This window comes from Macaca nemestrina, chromosome 17 (assembly GCF_043159975.1).
Source record: "Macaca nemestrina isolate mMacNem1 chromosome 17, mMacNem.hap1, whole genome shotgun sequence".
Lineage (NCBI taxonomy): Eukaryota > Metazoa > Chordata > Mammalia > Primates > Cercopithecidae > Macaca > Macaca nemestrina.
In genome coordinates this window covers 50,440,937-50,462,747 of record NC_092141.1, presented here as the reverse complement: position 1 = coordinate 50,462,747, position 21,811 = coordinate 50,440,937, and the positions used below count along the sequence as shown (strand labels likewise).

Genomic DNA, 21,811 nt, shown 5'->3' with positions numbered 1-21,811 from the left:
TGGACACAATTGAGTTCCCAGAAGTTTGCCCCTGGCCCCTTGCCCCCCCACCCACCACATTCATGTTTTTCTTGTATCCATTCCATCCACACAGTCCCAAAGGTCTTAACTGGTTCCATCATCAACTCTTAAAAGTCCCAGGCCTCATCTAAATATTATCTAAATCAGAGATTGGTGAGACTCAAGTTATAATTCATCCTGAGGTGAAATTCCCTTCCAGCTGTGAACGTTTGAAATCAGGCAACTTATATGCTTTCAAAATACAATAGTAGGACAGGCATAGGATGAGCATTCCCTAAAGGATTATGGGTCCCTAGCAAGGCAAATTTCATTAGACCATAAGGCTCAAGAATAATCTTTTGCTGGCCAGGCACGGTGGCTCATGCCTGTAATCCCAGCACTTCGGTAGGCTGAGGCAGGCGGATCACAGTCAGGAGTTTGAGACCACACTGGCCAATATGGTGAAACCCCATCTCTACTAAAAATACAAAAATTAGCCAGGCATGGTGGCACGTGCCTGTAGTCCCAGCTACTCGGGAGGCTGAGGCAGAAGAATCACTTGAACCCAAGAGGCAGAGGAGGTTGCAGTGACATGAGATCATTCCACTGCACTCCAGCCTGGGTAACAGTGAGACTCTGTCTCAAAAAAATAATAATAAAAAGAATCATCCTTTGCTTTGATGCTCTGCCTTCCAGGCCCACTGCAGTAGCAGAGTCACCCTACTGCTCTGTGGGGTGACCCTGTCCCTTCCTCTCTCTGCAAGGGCCCCACCCTCTGAAACCAAGAAAAACATAGCATTGCCCCCTGGGCATATGTAAAGAGTGGCAGCTCTGAGGATCTGTGATCCCCTTTGGCATCATTCTTTCCTTTTCTTGAGGAATAGGGCACATTCACAGTCAAGTAGCTAATGGTTTTGTCTTGTGGAATCAAGGAAGTCCAACAGTCTTCTTTCATTCTTTCCCACTTTCTCTGTCTTTACTTCAAACTAGCAGTGTTTCTGCTGTTATAATCCCTTATCTGTCACTGGCATCTGCTGAGATGGCTGATTAACATCATGGATAATCTATTTATAGAGTGATTGTTCAACCCTACCTTTGGTCTTCTCTCTAGAGCAAGCTTTCTTATTTTTAGCAATATGGATAGGCTGAGAATTTTCCACATCTCTAAGTTCTGGTTCCTTCTTGCTGAACAATTCCTTCTTCAATTCATCTGTCTCCTCTTTCATTTTTACTGTAAGTGATCTAGGAGGAACCAAGCCACTTCCTGTACACTTTGCTTAGAAATCTCCTGAGATAAATAGCCAATTTCATTTCTCACAAGTTTTACCTTCCATAAAATACTAGAACACAGTCAGCCAAGTTATTTGCCACTTTATACTAAGCACCAGCTTTCCTTCAGTTTTCAATAACGTGTTCCTCATTTCTGTATAAAGTCTCACCAGAATAGCCGGGCATGGTGGCTCACGCCTGTAATCCCAGCACTTTGGGAGGCTGAGGGGGGCAAAGTGCCTGAGGTCAGGAGTTCAAGACCAGTCTGGCCAACATGGTGAAACCCCATCTCTACTAAAAATACAAAAAAATTAGCTGGGCGTGGTGGCGGGCACCTGTAATCCCAGCTACTGGGGAGGCTGAGGCGGGGGAATTGCTTGAACCAGGGAGATGGAGGTTGCAGTGAACTGAGAATGATGCCACTGTACTCCAGCCTGGGCAACAGAGCGAGACTCCATCTCAAAAAAAAAAAAGCCTCACCAGAATTGCCCTTAATGTCCATATTTTCAGTATGTGCCCCAAAACTTTTCCAGCCTTTGCTTATTACCCAATTTCAAAATCACTTCCACATTTTAGGTATTTGTTATAGTAGTATCTCACTTCTCTCACCCCCCAACCCACCATACCTCATATCTTTATACTAAAATCTGTTGTGGTCACCTCAGGCTACCATAACAAAAATACTATAGTCTCGAGTGGCTTGAACAACAGAAATTTTATTTTCTTACAGTTCTGGAGACTAGAACCTCAAGATCAAGGTTCTGGCTGATTGGTCTCTGGTGAGAGCTCTCTCCCTGGCTTGTAGATGGCCACCTTCTTGCTGTGTCCTCATGGGGAGGAAGGAAGAGGAGTGAGCTCTTTGGTGTCTTGTTCTTCAAGGACACGAATCCTCTCAAATCAGGATGTTATTCTCATGACCTCATTTTACATTAATTACTACCTTAGAGGCCCTCTCTCCGAATACTGTCACACTGGGAGATAGGGCTTCAACTTACGAATATTGGGGGGACACAGAGCATTGGTCATGTGTGGAGTCATGAAAAGTCGAATCAACCTGTGCACACATTCCCAGCTAAGGATGAACAAGGTCATGTTCTGCCTTTTTATATCAGCTGTCATACTGTAAATAAGTGTCCTTTTCACCGTCTTTATAATGCCACTTTTTTTTGCATTTTTGTGCTTTTTATTAGTGTTAAACTATTCTTCATCACTTTGTCCGGTTTTATTTTGTTATAATTATTGGAAATTACCTTATTCGTGTGTTTGTTTGCATATTAATGGTGCCTTACTCCACTAAAACATAAACTCCAAGAGAGCAGGGACCTTCTCTTTTATTTACTATATTCTTCTCTCTTATTTACTATATCATCCCCAATGCCTGGAACAGTAACTAGCATATAGGAAAGGATGTGTCAGTTAATACTTCTAAATGAAGAAACAAATACTTTAAAAAAAATGACTGACTTAGACATTGCTTCATAAAAACCTCTTCTTTAATCTAGCCCTCACTAGATAGAAAAAAAAAAACAGCATTGGGGTTTTTTGTTTGTTTACATTTCGATTAGTTTCTAGATGCTTTTTGATTTTGTGATATTAAGGTTTATATATTGGTTTATTCTTCTAACCTCGCTGTTTATGTTTTGCTTTAGGAGGGCTTTCTTTTGAAAGGGTTTTACTCTGTCCCCCACGCTGAAGTACATGGCAAGGCTTCACCATGTTGGCCAGGCTGGTCTCAAACTCCTGACCTCATGATCCACCTGCCTCGGCCTCCCAAAGTGCTGGGATTACAGGTTTGAGCCACTGCACCCAGCCTGAAGGGGTGTTTTTTTTTTTTTTTCAAGAAACCTAAAAGGAACCCTGAAGGTAAAATTGGTGTGTTTAATTGACAAATTTGTTGTTTTACCAAGACTTTTTCTTTACCCCTTTTCCGAATGTTTTGTAAATACTTTAAATGTGCTTTTTATCAGTAAAGACTGTGTACAGTGGCAAGTTATAAGAAAATTATAATTATTCGGCTGGGCGCAGTGGCTCATGCCTGTAATCCCAGCACTTTGGAAGGCCAAGGTGGGCGGATCACGAGGTCAGGAGATTGAGACCATCCTGGTTAACACAGTGAAACGCCGTTTCCACTAAAAAATACAAAAAAATTAGCCGGGTGTGGTGGCAGGCGCCTGTAGTCCCAGCTACTCAGGAGGCTGAGGCAGGAGAATGGTGTGAACCCGGGAGGTGGAGCTTGCAGTGAGCCGAGATCACGCCACTGCACTCCAGCCTGTGTTACAGAGCGAGACTCTGTCTCAAAAAAAAGAAAAAAGAAAATTATAATTATTCCTTTTTCTTTTTGAATTTCTTTTTTTTTTTTTTTTTTTTTTTTTTTTTTTTTTTTTTTTTTTTTTTTTTTTTTTTTTGAGACAAAGTCTTACTCTGTTGCCCAGACAGGAGTGCAGTGGCACAACCTCTGCTGCCAGGGTTCAAGCGATTCTCCTGCCTCAGCCTCCCGAGTAGCTGGGGTTACAGGTGCCTGCCACTGCGCCTAGCTAATTTTTGTAGTTTTAGTAGAGATGGAGTTTCACCATCTTGGCCAGGCTGGTCTTGAACTCCTGACCTCGTGATCCACCTGCCTCGGCCTGCCAAAGTGTTGGGATTACTTTGTAAGCCGTCGTGACTGGCCTTTGAATTACTTTTTTAAAGTTGAGAAATTATCAAAGCAGAGTCCATTTTAACTTTTAGTGATTACCGCAGAAAGTATTGGGTGAATAGCTTTGTAACTTTTCAAAAGAAAGCCATTTTTTAGACAGTTGGAAATAAAGCCCTGGGTTTTAAGATTTTTTCCTGTAACGGACTATGGTTTTTGGATGTCATTTTTATTATTTTATTTTTGATACCAAATCTAATATTATCTCTTCTGTATTTAGGTTCGACTAGTGATAGTGGATGGTATTGCTTTTCCATTTCGTCATGACCTAGATGACCTGTCTCTTCGTACTCGGTTATTAAATGGCCTAGCCCAGCAAATGATCAGCCTTGCAAATAATCACAGATTAGCTGTAAGTATTAACTAGTGAAGAGAATTTTAGAACAAAGTCAAGACTGTATAAAATGTTAATGTCTAGAAATATCAAAATAGCATTTGCCTGACAAATAATATAGACATGCAGTTTTGAGTAAAGTTTCAGTTTGGTTTTGGTTTCTATTAAAAAATTCTGGTCATAAGTGTCAGTTTTTCTGGAAAACAAGCATAATTAATATGTCATTTTTAAAAATGGACTTTGTGGTTGGGCGCAGTGGCTCACGCTTGTAATCCTAGCACTTTGGGAGGCCAAGGCAGGTGAATCATGAGGTCAGGAGTTTGAGACTAGCCTGGCCAACATGGTGAAACTCTGTGTCTACTGAAAAAAAAAAATACAAAAAATTATCCGGGCGTGGTGGCATGCCCCTGTAATCTCAGCTACTCGGGAGGCTGAGGCAGGAGAATCGCTTGAACCCAGGAGGCAGAGGTTGCAGTGGGCGGAGAACGCACCATCGCACTCCAGCCTGGGCAACAGCAAGACTCCGTCTCGAGAAAAAAAAAAAGGATTTTGTTTGATAAAGAAGTGCCACCTTTGTTAATTGCAGTGTCTTCTTTGTTTAAATATACTTTGGATGTTTTTCAGGTTAACTCTTCCAATATCGCTGGTTTTCTTCTACTCTGAGTCTTTGATTATTATGTGGTATGTAATCACAGATTCAGATGGATCGAAACATTACCTAGTGTAAACAACCGAGGTGCTTTGAGGTAGAGCCAAATACCTCTTGAAGATTTGAAATGTGAGGAGAGAAGTATATATCAGTTCAGAAGGGAAGAGATTTTTTTTTTTAAAGTTTTACCTCACTCCTCTTTAACTACCTGTTCGCCATTACTTCCCACCCTGAATCCCCATCTCACCACTGACACAAATACACACATTTGTCTGGTAGTAAGATGTAAGGTCAAACTGCTAAATTTGGTTTCTTTGTCTTTGCCTTAATTGGAGAGACTTTAGCACATACCTATAATGCATCATAAGTAAATAAAGAACTTTCTCAGTAAAATAATTTTAAAGTATACTTTTTTCTTTTAATTTCCAGATTTTTTGCCATATGCTGAAAAGCATAGTGCCCTGTGTTTGAATTACTTCTTGCTTAAATTAATCGTAATTTAGCCTTTTGTTAATATCAGTGAAGAGCCTCCAGTAGGGGGCACTCAAGACTAATGGGTTGCATAGTTATGTTTTTATTTTAACAGAAATAGCTTCACCTTTTCTGACTAAAAAAGCAATCCAAACAATAACATCAAATAGTAGGTAGTGTTTAAGAAGAGTGATGTAAATATAAACGTCCTAACATGGAAGAAGATATTTACATATAGGTTACTGAGAAGAAATTTAGGTTGTATATAAAATATATTTAGTGTAATCTCAGTTTAGAGAAAACAAAATTATATGTATGCATTTATATTTGTATATATGAAGAGAATGATATGAAAGGACCAAAACATTAACATTGGCTACTTCTTTTTTATTTTTTTTTTGGAGACAGAATCTTACTGAAGTGCAGTGGTGCAGTGAGGGCTCATTGCAGCCTCGACATCCCGGGCTCAAGTGATTCTCCCACTTTGTTTTTTTTTTTTTTTTTTTTTTTGTAGAGATGGGGTTTCACCATGTTGCCCAGCTGGTCATGAACTCTTCGGCTCAAGCGATCATCTGCCGGCCTCAGCTTCCTAAAGTGCTAGGATTACATGCATGAGCCACTGTGCCCGGCCTTGGCTACTTCAAAGGATGGAATTTTGTAGGGTTAAGGACACACTTTCCCTTTCTTACTTTATAATTTCTTTGCTTGAAGGTTTTTTTCCCAATTAGCTTATATATAACATGTATGGCTTTTGATAATGTATTTTATAATTTTAAGGCCAGATGTGGTAGCTCATACCTGTAATCCCAATACTTTTGGAAGGCCAAAGTGGGAGGATCGCCTGAAGCCAGGAGTTTGAGGCCAGCCTGGACAACAAAGCCTGATCCCATCTCTAAAAAAAAAATTACATAAAATAAGAATAATTGGCCAGGCACAGCAGCTCACGTCTGTAATCCCAGCACTTTGGGAGACTGAGGTGGGTGGATCATGAGGTCAGGAGTTCGAGACCAGCCTGACCAACGTGGTGAAACCATCTCTACTAAAAATACAAAAATTAGTCAGGCTTGGTGGTGCGCACCTGTAATCCCAGCTACTCAGGCTGAGGCAAGAGAATTGTTTGAACCCAGAAGGCGGAGGTTGCAGTGAGCCGAGAGCGCGCCACTGCACTCCAGCCTGGGTGAGAGAGTAAGACTCCGTCTCAAAGAAAAAACAAAAGAAAAATTTTAAGTTATGTATGCTTTTTGTAAAAAAAAAAAAAAAAGATCTAAACAATAAGAAATGTAGAAAGCGATTATTCATTACTTAGAGATGGTATAAATATTGTTGTCTGGTGTAAATATTTTTGCAGAATTTACACATCTACAAACTTACTTTTTATTTTATTTTATTTTTTTTTTTTTTGAGACGGAGTCTCGCTTTGTCGCCCAGGCTGGAATGCAGTGGCACCATCTCGGCTCACTGCAAGCTCTGCCTCCTGGGTTCACACCATTCTCCTGCCTCAGCCTCCGAGTAGCTGGGACTACAGGCATGCACCACCACGCCCGGCTAATTTTTTGTATTTTTAGTAGAGACGGGGTTTCACCGTGTTAGCCAGGACGGTCTCAATCTTCTGACCTCGTGATCCTCCCGCCTCGGCCTCCCAAAGTGCTGGGATTACAGGCGTGAGCCACCGCGCCTGGCCCACAAACTTACTTTTTAGAAAATGAGGTCATAGACCAGGCGTGGTAGCTCACGCCTGTAATCCCAGCACTTTGGGAGGCTGAGGCAGGTGGATCATGAGGTCAGGAGATCAAGACTGTCCTGGCTAACACGGTGAAACCCCGTCTCTACTAAAAATACAAAAAATTAGCCGGGTGTGGTGGTGGGCACCTGTAATTTCAGTTACTTGGGAGGCTGAGGCAGGAGAATGGCATGAACCTGGGAGGCAGAGCTTGCAGTGTTCTGAGATCGCGCCACTGCACTCCAGCCTGGGCGACAGAGCAAGACTCCATCTCAAAAAAAAAAGAAAAAGAGGTCATGCCACCGCAGTGGCTTACGCCTGTAATCCCAGCACTTGGGGAGGCCAAGGTGGGAGGATCACTTGAGCCCATGAATTTGAGACCAGCCTGGGAAATATAGTGAGACCTCATTGCTACAAATTTTTAAAAAAATGTTAGCCAAGCATAGTGGCACGCACCCATAGTCCTAGCTACTTCAGAGGCTGAGGTGGGAGGAGGATTGCTTGAGGCTAGAAGGCAAAGGTTGCAGTGAGCTGAGATCGCACCACTGCATTCCAGCCTAGGCAGCAGAGCAAGACCCTGTCTTCAAAAACACAAAAAGAAATGAAAATGAGGTCATATTATACATGCTATTGTGCAAAGCAGTTTTCTGTTTTTCACTTAATATATTGTGAACATCTTTCCACGTACACTACTTTTTTTCTTCTATGTACACTAATAAGTCTGCTTTGCGCTAATAACTGCCTAGTATTTTGTTGTTTGACTGTAGCATAGGTTTTTTTTGTATTTGTATTTGTATTTGTTTTTGGGTTTTTTTTTTTGAAACAGAGTCTCGCTCTGTCACCCAGGCTAGAGTGCAGTGGCATGATCTTGGTTCACTGTAGCCTCAATCTCCTGGGCTTAAGCAATCCTTTCACTTCAGCCTCCTGAGTAACTGAGACTACAGGCACACACCACCACACCCAGTCATTTTTAAAATTTTTTGTAGAGGCTGGGTGTGGAAGCTCACACCTGTAACCCCGCCACTATGGGAGGCCGGGGCGAGCAGATCACTTGAGGTCAGGAGTTCAAGACCAGCCTGGCCAACATGTTGAAACCTTGTCTCTACTAATAATACCAAAATTAGCTGGACATGGTGGTGCTTACCTGTAGTCCTAGCTACTTGGGAGGCTGAGGCAGGAGAATCACTTGAACTCAGGAGGTGGAGGTTGCAGTGAGCCAAGATCATACCATTGCACTCCAGCTGGGGAGACACAGTGAGACTCTATCTCCAAAATAAATAAATAAATAAGTTTTTTGTAGAGATGAGGTCTCACTATGTTGCCTAGGCTGTTCTTGAACTCCTGGGCTTAAGGGATCCTCCTGCTTCAACCTTCCCTAGGCATGAGCCACTGTGCACAGCCTGTAGTGTAGTTTTTTTAACCACCTCCTTATTGATTGTCTCTTTTTTTTTTTTCCTGTTTTAGACAGAGTCTTCCTCTGTCACCCAGGTTGGAGTACAGCGTCACACTCTTGGCTCACTGCAGTCTCCACCTCCCAGGTTCAAGAGCTTCTCATTCCACAGTCTCCCGAATAGCTGGGATTACAGGCATGCACCACCACACCTGGCTGGTTTTTGTATTTTTAGTAGAGGTGGGGTTTCACCATGTTGGCCAGGCTGGTCTCAAACTCCTGGCCTCAAGTGATCCACCCTCCTCTGCCTCCCAAAGTGCTGGGATTACAGGCATGAGCCACCACACCTAGCCTAGAATAAATTTCTTAAAGTGAAAATATTAAGCCAAAGGAATAGATTTTTGAACATTTTGTTTTATATTATAAAATTACCCTCAGAAACTATGCTCCAAAGTATGTCTCTACGGCAATGAATGGGAACTCTTGTTTTCCCATATCTTTACCAACTTTGGGTACCAGTCGTTTAATTTATTTATGTCTTTGAAATGGAGTCTTGCTCTGTTGCCCCGGTTGGAGTGCTGTGGCTCGATCTCGGCTTACTGCAACCTGTGCCTCCTGGGTTCAAGAGATTCTCCTGCCTCAGCCTCCTGGGTAGCTGGGACTACAGGCGCGTGCCACCATGCCTGGCTAATTTTTTATATTTTTAGTAGAAACGGGTTTCACCGTGTTAGCCAGAATGGTCTGAATATCCTGACCTGGTGATCCGCCCGCCTTGGCCTCCCAAAGTGCTGGGATTATAGGCGTGAGCCACCACGCCCCGCCAGGTACTAGTCTTTTAAATCTTTGCCAAATCGATATAGGGAAAGTCCTTTAAAAATATGTTGTTTTTTTTTATTATTGGCATAATTTTTTAAACAGCTTTAATGACATAATCCATATACTATAAAATTCATCCTTGCAACATGTACAATTCAGTGATTTTCAGTGTATCCACAGAGTTTTGCAAACATCACCACTGTATAATTTTAGAATATTTCCATCACCCCAAAAAAGAAACCACCTCACAATGAATTTCAGAATATTTAAAGTGTTTGCTCCTTGACTCACTTTTCAAATCTCATGCAAATTTTTCTTATGGTCAACTATAACTTTGTACCCTATGGAGAAAGTAATTCTGGTTCTGGGAAACTCACAGTTCCAGATTTAAAAAAAAAAAACAAACCCTCTTTTCGACTGGGCGCAATGGTTCACCCCTGTAATTCCAGCACTTTGGGAAGCCAAGGTGGGTGGATCACCTGAGGTCAGGAGTTTGCAACCTGCCTGGCCAACGTGGTGAAACCCTTTCTCTACTAAAACTACAAAAAAATTAGCCGGTTGTGGTGGTGGGTGCCCACCTACTACTCAGCTACTCTGGAGGCTGAGGCAGGAAAATAGCTTGAAACTGGGAGGCGGAGGTTGCAGCGAGCCAAGACGGCGCCATTGCACTCCAGCTTGGGCAACAAGAGCGAAACTCTTGTCTCAAAAAAAACCAAAACCTTTTTCATTAACTGTCATTCTCCATTCTGCCCTCCCTCAGTCCCTCATAACCACTAGTATGCTTTGTGTTTCTGTGAATTTGTCTTTTCTTGACATTTTATATAAGCAGATCAGACAGTATGTGGCCTTTTATGTCTGACTTCTTTCACTTAACATGTTTTCAAGGTTTATCTGTATTTTAGCACCTATCAATGTCTTTTTAATGACTGAATAATTTTGCGTTTTATGGATATATCACATTTTGTTTATCTGTTCATTGGTTGAAGGACATTGGATGGCAGAAATATTTTTAAAGCTCTGAAGTTCATAATTTCTTTTTTTTTTTTTTTTTGAGACGGAGTCTCGCTCTGCCGCCCAGGCTGGAGTGCAGTGGCCGGATCTCAGCTCACTGCAAGCTCCGCCTCCCGGGTTCACGCCATTCTCCTGCCTCAGCCTCCCCAGTAGCTGGGACTACAGGCGCCCGCCACCTCGCCCGGCTAGTTTTTTGTATTTTTTAGTAGAGACGGGGTTTCACCGTGTCAGCCAGGATGGTCTCGATCTCCTGACCTCGTGATCCGCCCGCCTCGGCCTCCCAAAGTGCTGGGATTACAGGCTTGAGCCACCGCGCCCGGCCTGAAGTTCATAATTTCAAGTGATTGTTACTTTACGTTTTAAATTTTTGGCCCGGTATGGTGGCTCACTCTTGTAATCACAGCACTTTGGGAGGCCGAGCTGGGTGGATCACCTGAGGTCAGGAGTTCGAGACCAGCCTGGCCAACATAGTGAAACCCTGTCTTTACTAAAAATACAAAATTTAGCCAAGCCTGGTGGCGGGCACCTGAAATCCTAGCTACTTGGGAGGCTGAGGCAGGAAAATCACTTGAACCCAGGAGGCAGAGGTTGCAGTGAGCCGAGGTTGTGCTACTGCACTTGAGCCTGGGCAACAGAGCAAGACTCTGTCTTAAAAACAAAAACAAAAACAAAAAAACACTATTTTTTAGAAGCTTGGCATAATCACATAATAATTTTCAGTTGTATCACGGAGGCCAATCGTTTTGCAAAAGTAATATAATTACTATATAAATATTTGCTAATAATCGGAAATTCTAATTTTGGCATGTTGAATACCTGGTAAATCAGTAGTTTGATTTATATTTTCCTGAAGGTACATAATGGGTAAACTACTCTGTCTAAACCAGCACTGTCCAGTAGATCTGATGGAAAGATGAAAATGTACAGTCTAGTACAGTAGCTGCATGACTGTTCAGCACTTGAAATATAGCTAATACTACTGATCTGCTGACTTTATAGTTTTAATTTAACTTATTTATTTATTTCTTTCTTGAGATGGAGTCTTACTCTCTCGCCCAGGCTGGAGTACAGTGGCACCATCTTGGCTCACTGCAGCCTCCTCTCAGGTTCAAGCGATTCTCCTGCCTCAGCCTCCCGAGTAGCTGGGACTACAGGTGCTTGCCATCACGCCCGGCTAACTTTTTGTATTTTTAGTTGAGACGGGGTTTCACTGTGTTAGCCAGCATGGCTTCGATATCCTGACCTTGTGATCTGCCCGCCTCAGCCTCCCAAAGTGCTGGAATTACAGGCATAAACCACCACGCCTGGCCTCTAATTTACCTTTTTTTTTTGAGATTGAGTCTCGCTCTGTCGCCCAGGCTGGAGTGCAGTGGTGGAGTGCAGTGGTGCGATCTCAGCTCACTACAAGCTCTGCCTCCTGGGTTCACACCATTCTTCTGCCTCAGCCTCCCGAGTAGCTGGGACTATAGGCACATGCCACCACGCCTGGCTAATTTTTTGTATTTTTAGTAGAGACGGGGTTTCACCGTATTAGCCAGGATGGTCTCGATCTCCTGATCTCATGATCTGCCCACCTGGGCTCCCAAAGTGTTGGGATTACAGGCGTGAGCCACCACACCCGGCTAATTTAACTTTTAAAAGCTACATGTGGGCCAGGCACAGTGGCTCATACCTATAATCCCAGCACTTTGGGAGGCCAAGGTGGGAGGATCACTTGAGGCCAGGAGTTCAAGGTTAGTCTGGGCAACATAGCCAAACCCTGTCTCTACAAATAATTTAAAAATTAGTTAGGCATGGTGGTGCTTGCCTATAGTTCTAGCTACTAGGGAAGCTGAGGCAGGAAGATTGTTTGAGCCCAGGACTTCAAGGCTGCAGTAAGCTATGATTGTGTCGTTGCACCCCAGCCTGGGTGACAGAGTGAGACCCCATTTCAATTTTTTTTTTTTTTTTTTTTTTTTTGAGACGGAGTCTCGCTCTGCCGCCCAGGCTGGAGTGCAGTGGCCAGATCTCAGCTCACTGCAAACTCCGCCTCCTGGGTTCCTGCCATTCTCCTGCCTCAGCCTCCCGAGTAGCTGGGACTACAGGCGCCCGCCACTGCGCCCGGCTAGTTTTTTGTATTTTTTAGTAGAGACGGGGTTTCACCGTGTTAGCCAGGATGGTCTCGATCTCCTGACCTTGTGATCCGCCCGTCTCGGCCTCCCAAAGTGCTGGGATTACAGGCTTGAGCCACTGCGCCCGGCGAGACCCCATTTCTAAAAAATACTCTTAAGAAAAGCTGCCGGCCGGGTGTGGTGGCTCATGCCTGTAATCCTACCACTTTGGGAGGCCGAGGTGGGCAGATCACCTGAGGTCGGGAGTTCAAGATCAGCCTGACCAACATGGAGAAACCCCACCTCTACTAAAAATACAAACTTAACCAGGCGTGGTGGCTCACACCTGTAATCCCAGCTACTCAGGAGGCTGAGGCAGGGGAATCACTTGAACCCAGGAGGCGGAGGTTGCAGTGAGCCAAGATCATGCCATTGTACTCCAGCCTGAGCAACAGAATGAGACCTTGTCTCAAAAAAAAAAAAGAAAAGAAAGAAAGAAAAGCTTCCAATTTAAATTCCTGCTTAGCTTTTTCTAAGGTGCCTAGTGAGAGGTAACAAATGGAGAATGCCCTGTGGCATGTAAGGGGAGGGGAACTGGAAGAAAATCTTGTCATTCACTTGGTTTCTAATTGAGATCTAGGTGGATCACAGATTTCTCCTTTGTGGCCGGACAGAAATGTTAGGGTGTTACCACTGCAATGGGAACAGCCAAACAACCTTTTGTTTCTTTCTCAGTTTTCTTTTTCTTTTTTTTTGCGATGGAGTCTAGCTCTCGTTGCCCAGGCTGGAGTGCAGTGGTACAGTCTTGGCTCACTGCAACCTCCGCCTCCTGGATTTAAGCGATTCTCGTGCCTCAGCCTCCCAAGTAGCTGGGGTTACAGGTGCCTGCCCCAATGTCCGGCTAATTTTTTGTGTTTTTGGTAGAGATGGGGTATCGCCATGTTGGCCAGACTGGTCTCGAACTCCTGACCTCAGGTGATCTGCCTGCCTTGGCCTCCCAAAATGCTGGAATTATAGGCCTGAGCCACCGCTCCTGGGCTGTTTTTCAGTTTTCTTATGTAAAATACTCATTTTCAGAGCAGACACCTTTTTCTTACTGCTTTTCAAAGAATTTCGTTATCAGTTTTGGTTTGCAATATTAACTCTTTTTTCTAGAGGGAAGATATGTATTAGAAGAGTATATAAAGTAACCATTTCTGGAGATTTTTGGGTGGAAAGATAACAGATCTGACTTCTATGTTAAGTCAACCTTAAACACTTTTGTTTTCCTTGCTTTTATTTAAAATTACTGTCTTTCAAAACCTGGAACCTTTTTTGTAGGTCAGTATTTATACAAAGAGAATTAGCAATATGAAACCTGGAGGGCCATCTGTGAGTTGCAAAGCAACACCTGTGGCTGTTACTAGCCAACTAGCATAATCATAATTTGGAGTCATTTGACCTGACTACTAGGATTTTTTTTTTCCTAGTTCATCTACTTATATTGTACTTTTTAAAATGAGTTTTAAGTCTCTTCTCATAATTTGTTGCCTCAGTTTCCTTTTTTCCTATAAAATTATAAACAGTAATACTATATTTGCCTCCTTCCTAAAAGTATAAACACTGAGGTATTTATTAAGGATTTCATATTCCTTTCAATAAAAATATTCTAGGGAGGCAATAATGATAAAGAACATGGGCTGGGCGCGGTGGCTCAAGCCTGTAATCCCAGCACTTTGGGAGGCCGAGACGGGTGGATCACAAGGTCAGTAGATCGAGACCATCCTGGCTAACATGGTGAAACCCCGTCTCTACTAAAAATACAAAAAACTAGCCGGGCGAGGTGGCGGGCGCCTGTAGTCCCAGCTACTCCGGAGGCTGAGGCAGGAGAATGGCGTGAACCCGGGAGGCGGAGCTTGCAGTGAGCTGAGACCCGGCCACTGCACTCCAGCCTGGGCGACAGAGCGAGACTCCGTCTAAAAAAAAAAAAAAAAAAAAAAAAAAAAAAAAAAAAAAAAAAAGAACATGGACTCAGGCCAGGCACAGTGACTCATGCTTATAATCCCAGCCCTTTGGGAGGCTGAGGTGGGTGGATCACTTGAGGTCAGGAGTTCTAGAACAGGCTGGCCAACATATTAAAACCCCGTCTTTACTAAAAATGCAAAAATTAGCCAGGCATGGTGGCAGGCACCTGTAATCGTAGCTACTTGGGAGGCTGAGGCAGGAGAATTGCTTGAACCTGGGAGGCGGAGATTGAAGTGAGCTGAGATCGCACCATTGCACTCCAGTCTGGGCAACAGAGCGAGGCTCAATCTTTCTTTTTTGAGCAAGGTCTTACTTGTTCGCCAGGCTGGAGTACGGTGACAGGATCATGGCTCACTGCTGCCTCAACCTCCTGGGCTCAAGCAATTCTCCTACCTCAGCCTCCTGAGTAACTGGGACTACAGTTGTGCACCACCATGCCCAGCTAATTTTTTTAAAAGTTTTTTATAGGTCAAGTACAGTGGCTTATGCCTGTAATCCCAGCACTTTGGGAGGCTGAGGCAGGAGGATTGTGTGAGTCCAGGAGTTCAGAGTTCAAGATCAGCCTGGGTAACACAGCAAGACCCTGTGTCTTAAAAAAAAAAAAAAAAAAGTTTTATGAGCTAGATTTGGCAAACACCTTTAGTCCCAGCTATTCAAGAGGCTGAGGTGGGAAGATCATGTGAGTCTAGGACTTCAAGGACAACCTGGGCAACATAGCAAGACCTCATCTCTAAAGTATGAAAATAAAATATTTTATGATCAGTAGAATCATATTTTCAGATAACTCCATCTTTTTATGAGTATATTTTAAAATTTTTTTATCAGAAAAATTTGTATTACTTAAATGGCTGTCTGTAATAGGTAGATTATTTTCAGATTACTAAAATCACTGTTTACTTGATTAATTATGTATGTATTTATTTATTTATTTAGTGAGACAGAGTTTCGCTCTTTTGTTCAGGCTGGAGTGAAGTGGACTGATCTTGGCTCACAGCAACCTCTGCCTGCCCCAGGTTCAAGTTATTCTCCTGCCTCAGCCTCCCGAGTAGCTGGGATTACAGGTGCATGCCACCATGCCTGGCTAATTTTTGTATTTTTAGTAGAGATGGGGTTTCACAATCTTGGCCGGGCTGGTCTACTTGATAATTTTTAAGGAGACTCACCTAATTTTCTTACATTTTGTTTTTGTAGGTAATTTTAACCAATCAGATGACAACAAAGATTGATAAAAATCAGGCCTTGCTCGTTCCTGCATTAGGTGGGTAATTAATCAGATAAACATTTTAGTTAATCACAGTTTTTCTTATCTCTTTCATTTGATTTTCCAGATAAACATTTTAGTTAATCACAGTTTTTCGGCCGGGCCTGGTGGCTCAAGCCTGTAATCCCAGCACTTTGGGAGGCCGAGACGGGCGGATCACGAGGTCAGGAGATCGAGACCATCCTGGCGAACACGGTGAAACCCCGTCTCTACTAAAAAAATACAAAAAACTAGCCGGGCGAGGTGGCGGGCGCCTGTAGTCCCAGCTACACAGGAGGCTGAGGCAGGAGAATGGCGTAAACCCGGGAGGCGGAGCTTGCAGTGAGCTGAGATCCGGCCACTGCGCTCCAGCCCCGGCGACAGAGCGAGACTCCGTCTCAAAAAAAAAAAAAAAATCACAGTTTTTCTTATCTCTTTCATTTGATTCTCATTGAATACTATAGCTTCATGAAAGCAGACTGTATTTGTCTTGTTCACTGGTTAATCTTAGCACTAAGCACAGTACCCTTAAATACTGGCTGTTCCTTTTAGTTATTTAACATTTATTGAGTGGCCAGACACAGCCTCTCACACCTGTAATCCCAACACCTTGGGAGGCCGAGGCGGATCACTTGAGACCAGGAGTTCAAGACTGGCCTGGTCAACATGGTGAAACCCTGTCTCTCCTAAAAATACAAAAAATTAGCCGGACATGGTGGCGCACACTTGTAATCCCCCCTACTTGGGAGGCTGAGGAATGAGAATTGCTTGAACCTGGGAGGCACAGGCTGCAGTGTGCTGGGATCGTGCCACTGCACTCCAACCTGGGGGACAGAGTAAGACTCTTAAAAAAGTGCGTATCTACTGTCTGGCAACTATAGTGTCAAAATTCTTGCCCCCAGGGAGTTCACAGTGTTAGAGAGAAGGAAGGGTGAATACACTTAAATACAAATCACATTACAGTGAATATCGTGGTTTTGTTAGAATGCAATGCTTCAAGGTTTATTTCCACTAAAATCTTAAAGAGTATTCTACCAGAGTTTTGGCCAGGCACGGTGGCTTATGCCTATAATCCCAGCACTTTGGGAGGCCGAGGTAGGTGGATCACCTGAGCTCGGGAGTTTGAGACCAGCCTGACCAACATGGAGAACTCAGTCTCTACTAAAAATACAAAATTAGCTGGGTGCGGTGGCACATTCCTGTGATCCCAGCTACTCGGGAGGCTGAGGCAGGAGAAGCGCTTGAACCTGGGAGGCAGAGGTTGCAGTAAGCTGAGATTGCGCCATTGCACTCCAGCCTGGGCAACAAGAGCAAAACTCTGTCTCAAAAAAAAAAGTTTCTGCCCTGGACTAGTTTTCAACTAATGGCATAGATCATTCTATAAACAGATAATGTCGTAAAGGTTACAATAGAAAGGTACAGGGTACTGTACAAAGGACAGATTCTAACCTGGCCCAGGTGAGCAGGATGAAAAGGAGGAAGGTTAGGGAAGGGAGTGTAATAGTCTCATGTTTCTTCCACCTCTTTTTGTCACTTTCTATCACCCATTTAATTAAGAGCTTCCTAATGTTTGGATCCACTCAGGGGTAATCAAACTCAGCCTTTCTCAAACTCATTCTTTCAGCACTCCATGATAAATCAGAAAGCAAATTTATAAATTTAGTGAGAATTACAATTGTCAAACAGAGTGAAATTTATGTTTTCTAGTCAGTTTATTTTCTTCCCAGATACCAGAAAGTTGGGAAAGCAGGGGTTCAGAGTTGGTGAGCAGAGAAGCAAATAAATGGAAATGGATGCCCTCAGGAATGTTATGCTTAAGTTGTAATAATTCTGATGCCGACCTTACTTTACTAGCAGAACACCCTTTATCTTGGATATTGCTAGGATATTGTTCAATATAACTTTCAGTTATGATAGAAATGTTCTATGTCTGTGCTCTTCAGTGCAGTAGCCCTTGCTACATGTGGCTATTGAGGCATTTAAAATGTGGCTAGTGCAGCTGTGGAATGGAATGTTTAATTGAATTTTACTTAAATTTAAATTGCCACATGTGGCAAGTGACTGCCCTGTTGTACAGTGCAGCACTGGATAAACATAACTCCTGTGTTCTAGACTTCAGTCCCACTATTAGCTTTCTGTTTTTGACAGTGTTTGCTGGTATGATAGGTCACTGCTCATTTTACATTACTATCAGTTTAGTTTCCTTTATATTTAAGAGGCTCCCTAATCCCTTAAAGAGATTTAAAAATCAACGTAGACCACTTCTGTGTGAAAATAAGATGGCTGAATTTGCTGTGATTGGAATTAGAAACCGGACCTCTCTTTGCTAGTTCTGGAATTTGGCCAGGATGCACATCAAAATCTCATTCCTACCCTCCTGATTTGTTTCATACAAACTTTGTTGCTGTGTCTGTTCTTTGGTCTTCTATTGCTATGTCTCAGCTTTAGATTCTGTGTCTTGCGTAGAAATGGATCATCAGAATGCAACAGGCAGAAGACTTAGAAGTGCAAATCAGTAGGGTAATGACAAACCCTTTGAGCTGAGTGGGACTGAGAAGTAACCTAACATATAACCTATTAGTAATTGTTTACCATGAAGATTTTCAGTGCTGGACACGTAAATTGCTGAGTTCAACTGCCCTCTTTGCCCTCCAAATCCAGCATAAAAGCAAATGGTGATCTCAGGGCAGTTTCACACCTAATATGACTAATAATAAAAGTCTTGTGTTTCAGGAGCTCAGTTTGTCCAATCCTGAGCCCATCATCTCTACCTCACAAATTATATCCACCTTTTCATTTCCTTGCACTGTGTCTACATGATACGATAGTACTCCCAAGCACCATTGCTTAAATCTTGAGTTACACCTAATGCTTTTTTTGGGTCTTTTTTTCTTTTTAATGTGAAATAGAATATACAAATGAAAATGTGTATTTAGAAGAGCAATAATAAATGTCCAGGTGCCCATTGCTCACACTGACAAATGGAACATTACCACACCCCAGGAGCCTCGTGTACTCTCCCCCAAAGAGGCAACCACTGTCCTGAATTTTGTATAATTGTCACCTAGCTTTTATAGATTTTACTGTCTGTATATCCCCAACAGTCGCTTATTTATAGCTTTTATATAAATAGAATTATACTGTATATGACTGACAACTTGTGCTCATTATTATTTTTGGATTCATCCATGTTGTTGTATGACAGTGTAGTTCATTTCCATGACATGAATATGCCACAAGTTAATTACATATTCTGTTGATGTCAAAAAAAAAAAAAGAATATTTTACCAGAGTTTTTACTTTTCTTCTGGAGGTCAGAAATATGTTAGGCTTGATGATATGGAAAATTGACACACATATGGACTCAGACAATAAAGTTTTCTAAAAGCAAATAGAGAATAATGATTTGCATTATTTCCCTAGATGGGTAAAAATCTTGTAATCTCAGGATATTACTCATTTTCCAGGTTTTTTGAAAGCAAGTAAACTTTTGTTATGTTAAATAAAGTAAGATTATGTTTGATCAGAGGGGTTCTGAGAAATGTATAACCAAGTCAGTAAGGCAATATACAGTTATTATGTTCTTTACTCTTAGGGGAAAGTTGGGGACATGCTGCTACAATACGGCTAATCTTTCATTGGGACCGAAAGCAAAGGTCAGTATAGAAACAAGTTAATAATTCTGAATATTGGGTTAATTACACTGAATGAACACTTACAGATTTCTTAGAGCTAGTCCTGTGGATGAGATATACAATGACCCATGAAGTAACACTTTTGTTGCCTTGTCTGATATCACCTAGAGCAAACATAGAAATGTGCTGTTATTACTGCATATTTAGCTACATAGGAAATTCTCTGGAATATTTAAATGATGGGGCGCATGCACCCGAAATGAGTAGGTGGCCAAGGAATGCCATTTTCTAAAGCTCTTTGAAATAATTTATTAGCCATGTAGAAGGAGGTGAGTACTCTGTGTTCCTGAAAGAGATTGAAAAAAAAGAACAAAATCCGGACAAAAGGAAAATTGTTGAGGTTAGCTTTAAAATTAATTTATTTGGAACATACAATGGTTTTTCTTAGTTCCTTAGTGTATTTCTTGTATAAAATTGTGTCTTTTTTTTTCATTTTGTATTTTGCTCTCCGGCTTTTATTATCCAGTTACCTGCATTTCACAAGTATTGTTCTTTAAAAGTATGGCAGCATGAAATCTTTGTATTTGTTTTTAAAGCTGCTGAGCAAGTGAACAAACCAGCTTTTATTTTCTTGAAAATAGGCCATTGAAAGCAGTGAAGTCTTTTCTATACTTCTAGAAAATGTCAGATTTATACTAGCCTCTCTGCTTTGTGATTAATTGGTATAACCTAGAGGTCTTGGTTTGGAAATGCTCTAATAAAGGGAGAAATTAAAAGGCATGCGGGTAAAGATGGAATAAAGGGTCACTTAAATACATATTGGGCCTAGCCAGTGAAATCGTCTATTTTTTAATCTATATTTCTTTGTTGTTTTACAAACTGAAAAAAATCTTGCCTGACCAAGTTAGGTTTTGCGGACCCGAAGCTCGTAACAGAATCGATTACACTTCTGTATGTATCTTTTGCAACTGATCGTGCAGTTTGTGTCTTCTTTAAAAATGGTATTTGCGAAGAGCTCAGGTAACGTTTTTTTCCCCACAATACATAGTGCTTTACTATTGACTGTCTCCCCCTAATTTAAACAAATTTTTTACTTTAAACCAATATGTCTGGTAAATCCTCCCCCTAATTTTTTTTCTATGATCACAGTTTGAGATAGTTCCCCTAGTTTAGTAAGTTACGTGGCTGTATACTAGAGCCACAAAAGGAGTTCTTTTCTTGGCACCAAACCTTATTGTAAAGATTTGGCAACAGTTCTCCAGCTGAGAGTCTTTTGAACATATTGTTTATACTTTCCCAGTTTTAGGTTATTCTGTAAAGCACATTCCATCATATACAGTAGTCTTCTTCAGACTATAATTAAATATTCACTAATAAAATGCATTTAAGAAGAAAAATAATAGGAGCAGAGCAAGATATTTCATCTTTTTATGAACTCATCAGGAGGAAAACTTTGACTTCTTTGTCAAGTTCTAGAAGTTAGCATTGATAAGGTACCCAAGAGATCAGAAAATCTTGCTTACCATGAGTTAACCTTTTATGAATTCACCTTCTTACAAATCCTTCCCAAGAAATTAGAAAATAAAATACATGGCCGGACGCAGTGGGTCACACCTGTAATCCGAGCACTTTGGGAGGCTGAGGTAGGTGGATCATGAGGTCAGGAGATGAAGACCATCCTGGCCAACGTGGTGAAACCCTGTCTCTATTAAAAATAAAAAGTTAGCTGGGTATGGTGGCACATGCCTTTAGTCCCAGCTACTCAGGAGGCTGAGGCAGGAGAATCACTTGAACCCGGGAGGTGGAGGTTGCAGTGAGCCAAGATTGTGCCACTGCCCTCCAGCCTGGTGGCAGAGTGAGACTCCGTCCCCCACAAAAAAAGAAAATGACGTACAACACCAACATTGAATATAGATAGATTGGGGGAAATCTGCTGTTCTATAATATTTTTTCTACATCTCATAAGATCTTTTTTAATTTTAATTTTTATTTTTCATACTGTCATTTTAGTGCTTGCTTGTACTAGGTATTTTACTAGGCACTTTACAACATTTCAGATAATCTTTTTAATAATTATTTGCAGAACCTATACCGATTATTATTAAAAGTCAGAAAACCAAGGCCCAGAAAGGTTAACTGAATAAGTATTAAATAATAGCTACTATTTATTGAATATTTATTAACTGTCCTTTATTGTGCAAAGCACTGTATGTATACGTATATATACATGTATGTATATATGTATACATATAGATGTATATATACACATGTATATACATATATATGTGTATATGTACATACATGTATGTATGTGTATGTATATATATTTTATTTTATTTTCCACATAATTCTTTGAAATAGTATTACCAGATGAGATCGGGCACATTCAGGGTGGTATGGCTATAGGCTGAAATAGTATTATCTACATTTTATAGCTGACTTTATAAACTTTTTTTTTTTGAGAGGGAGTTTCGCTCTTTTTGCCCAGGC

General features: G+C 41.8%; 1 protein-coding gene across 1 annotated transcript in view; it reads left to right on the top strand.

Annotated features, from left to right (window-relative positions):
• The window catches only part of LOC105476828 (RAD51 paralog C), a 43,702-nt gene that overhangs the window by 14,405 nt on the left and 7,486 nt on the right, over positions 1–21,811 (top strand). The window contains exons 5-7 of the mRNA XM_071082854.1: positions 4,182–4,313; positions 15,638–15,704; positions 19,282–19,342. Of these exons, the coding sequence (XP_070938955.1) occupies positions 4,182–4,313; positions 15,638–15,704; positions 19,282–19,342 (260 nt within the window). The remainder of the gene's footprint in view (positions 1–4,181; positions 4,314–15,637; positions 15,705–19,281; positions 19,343–21,811) is intronic.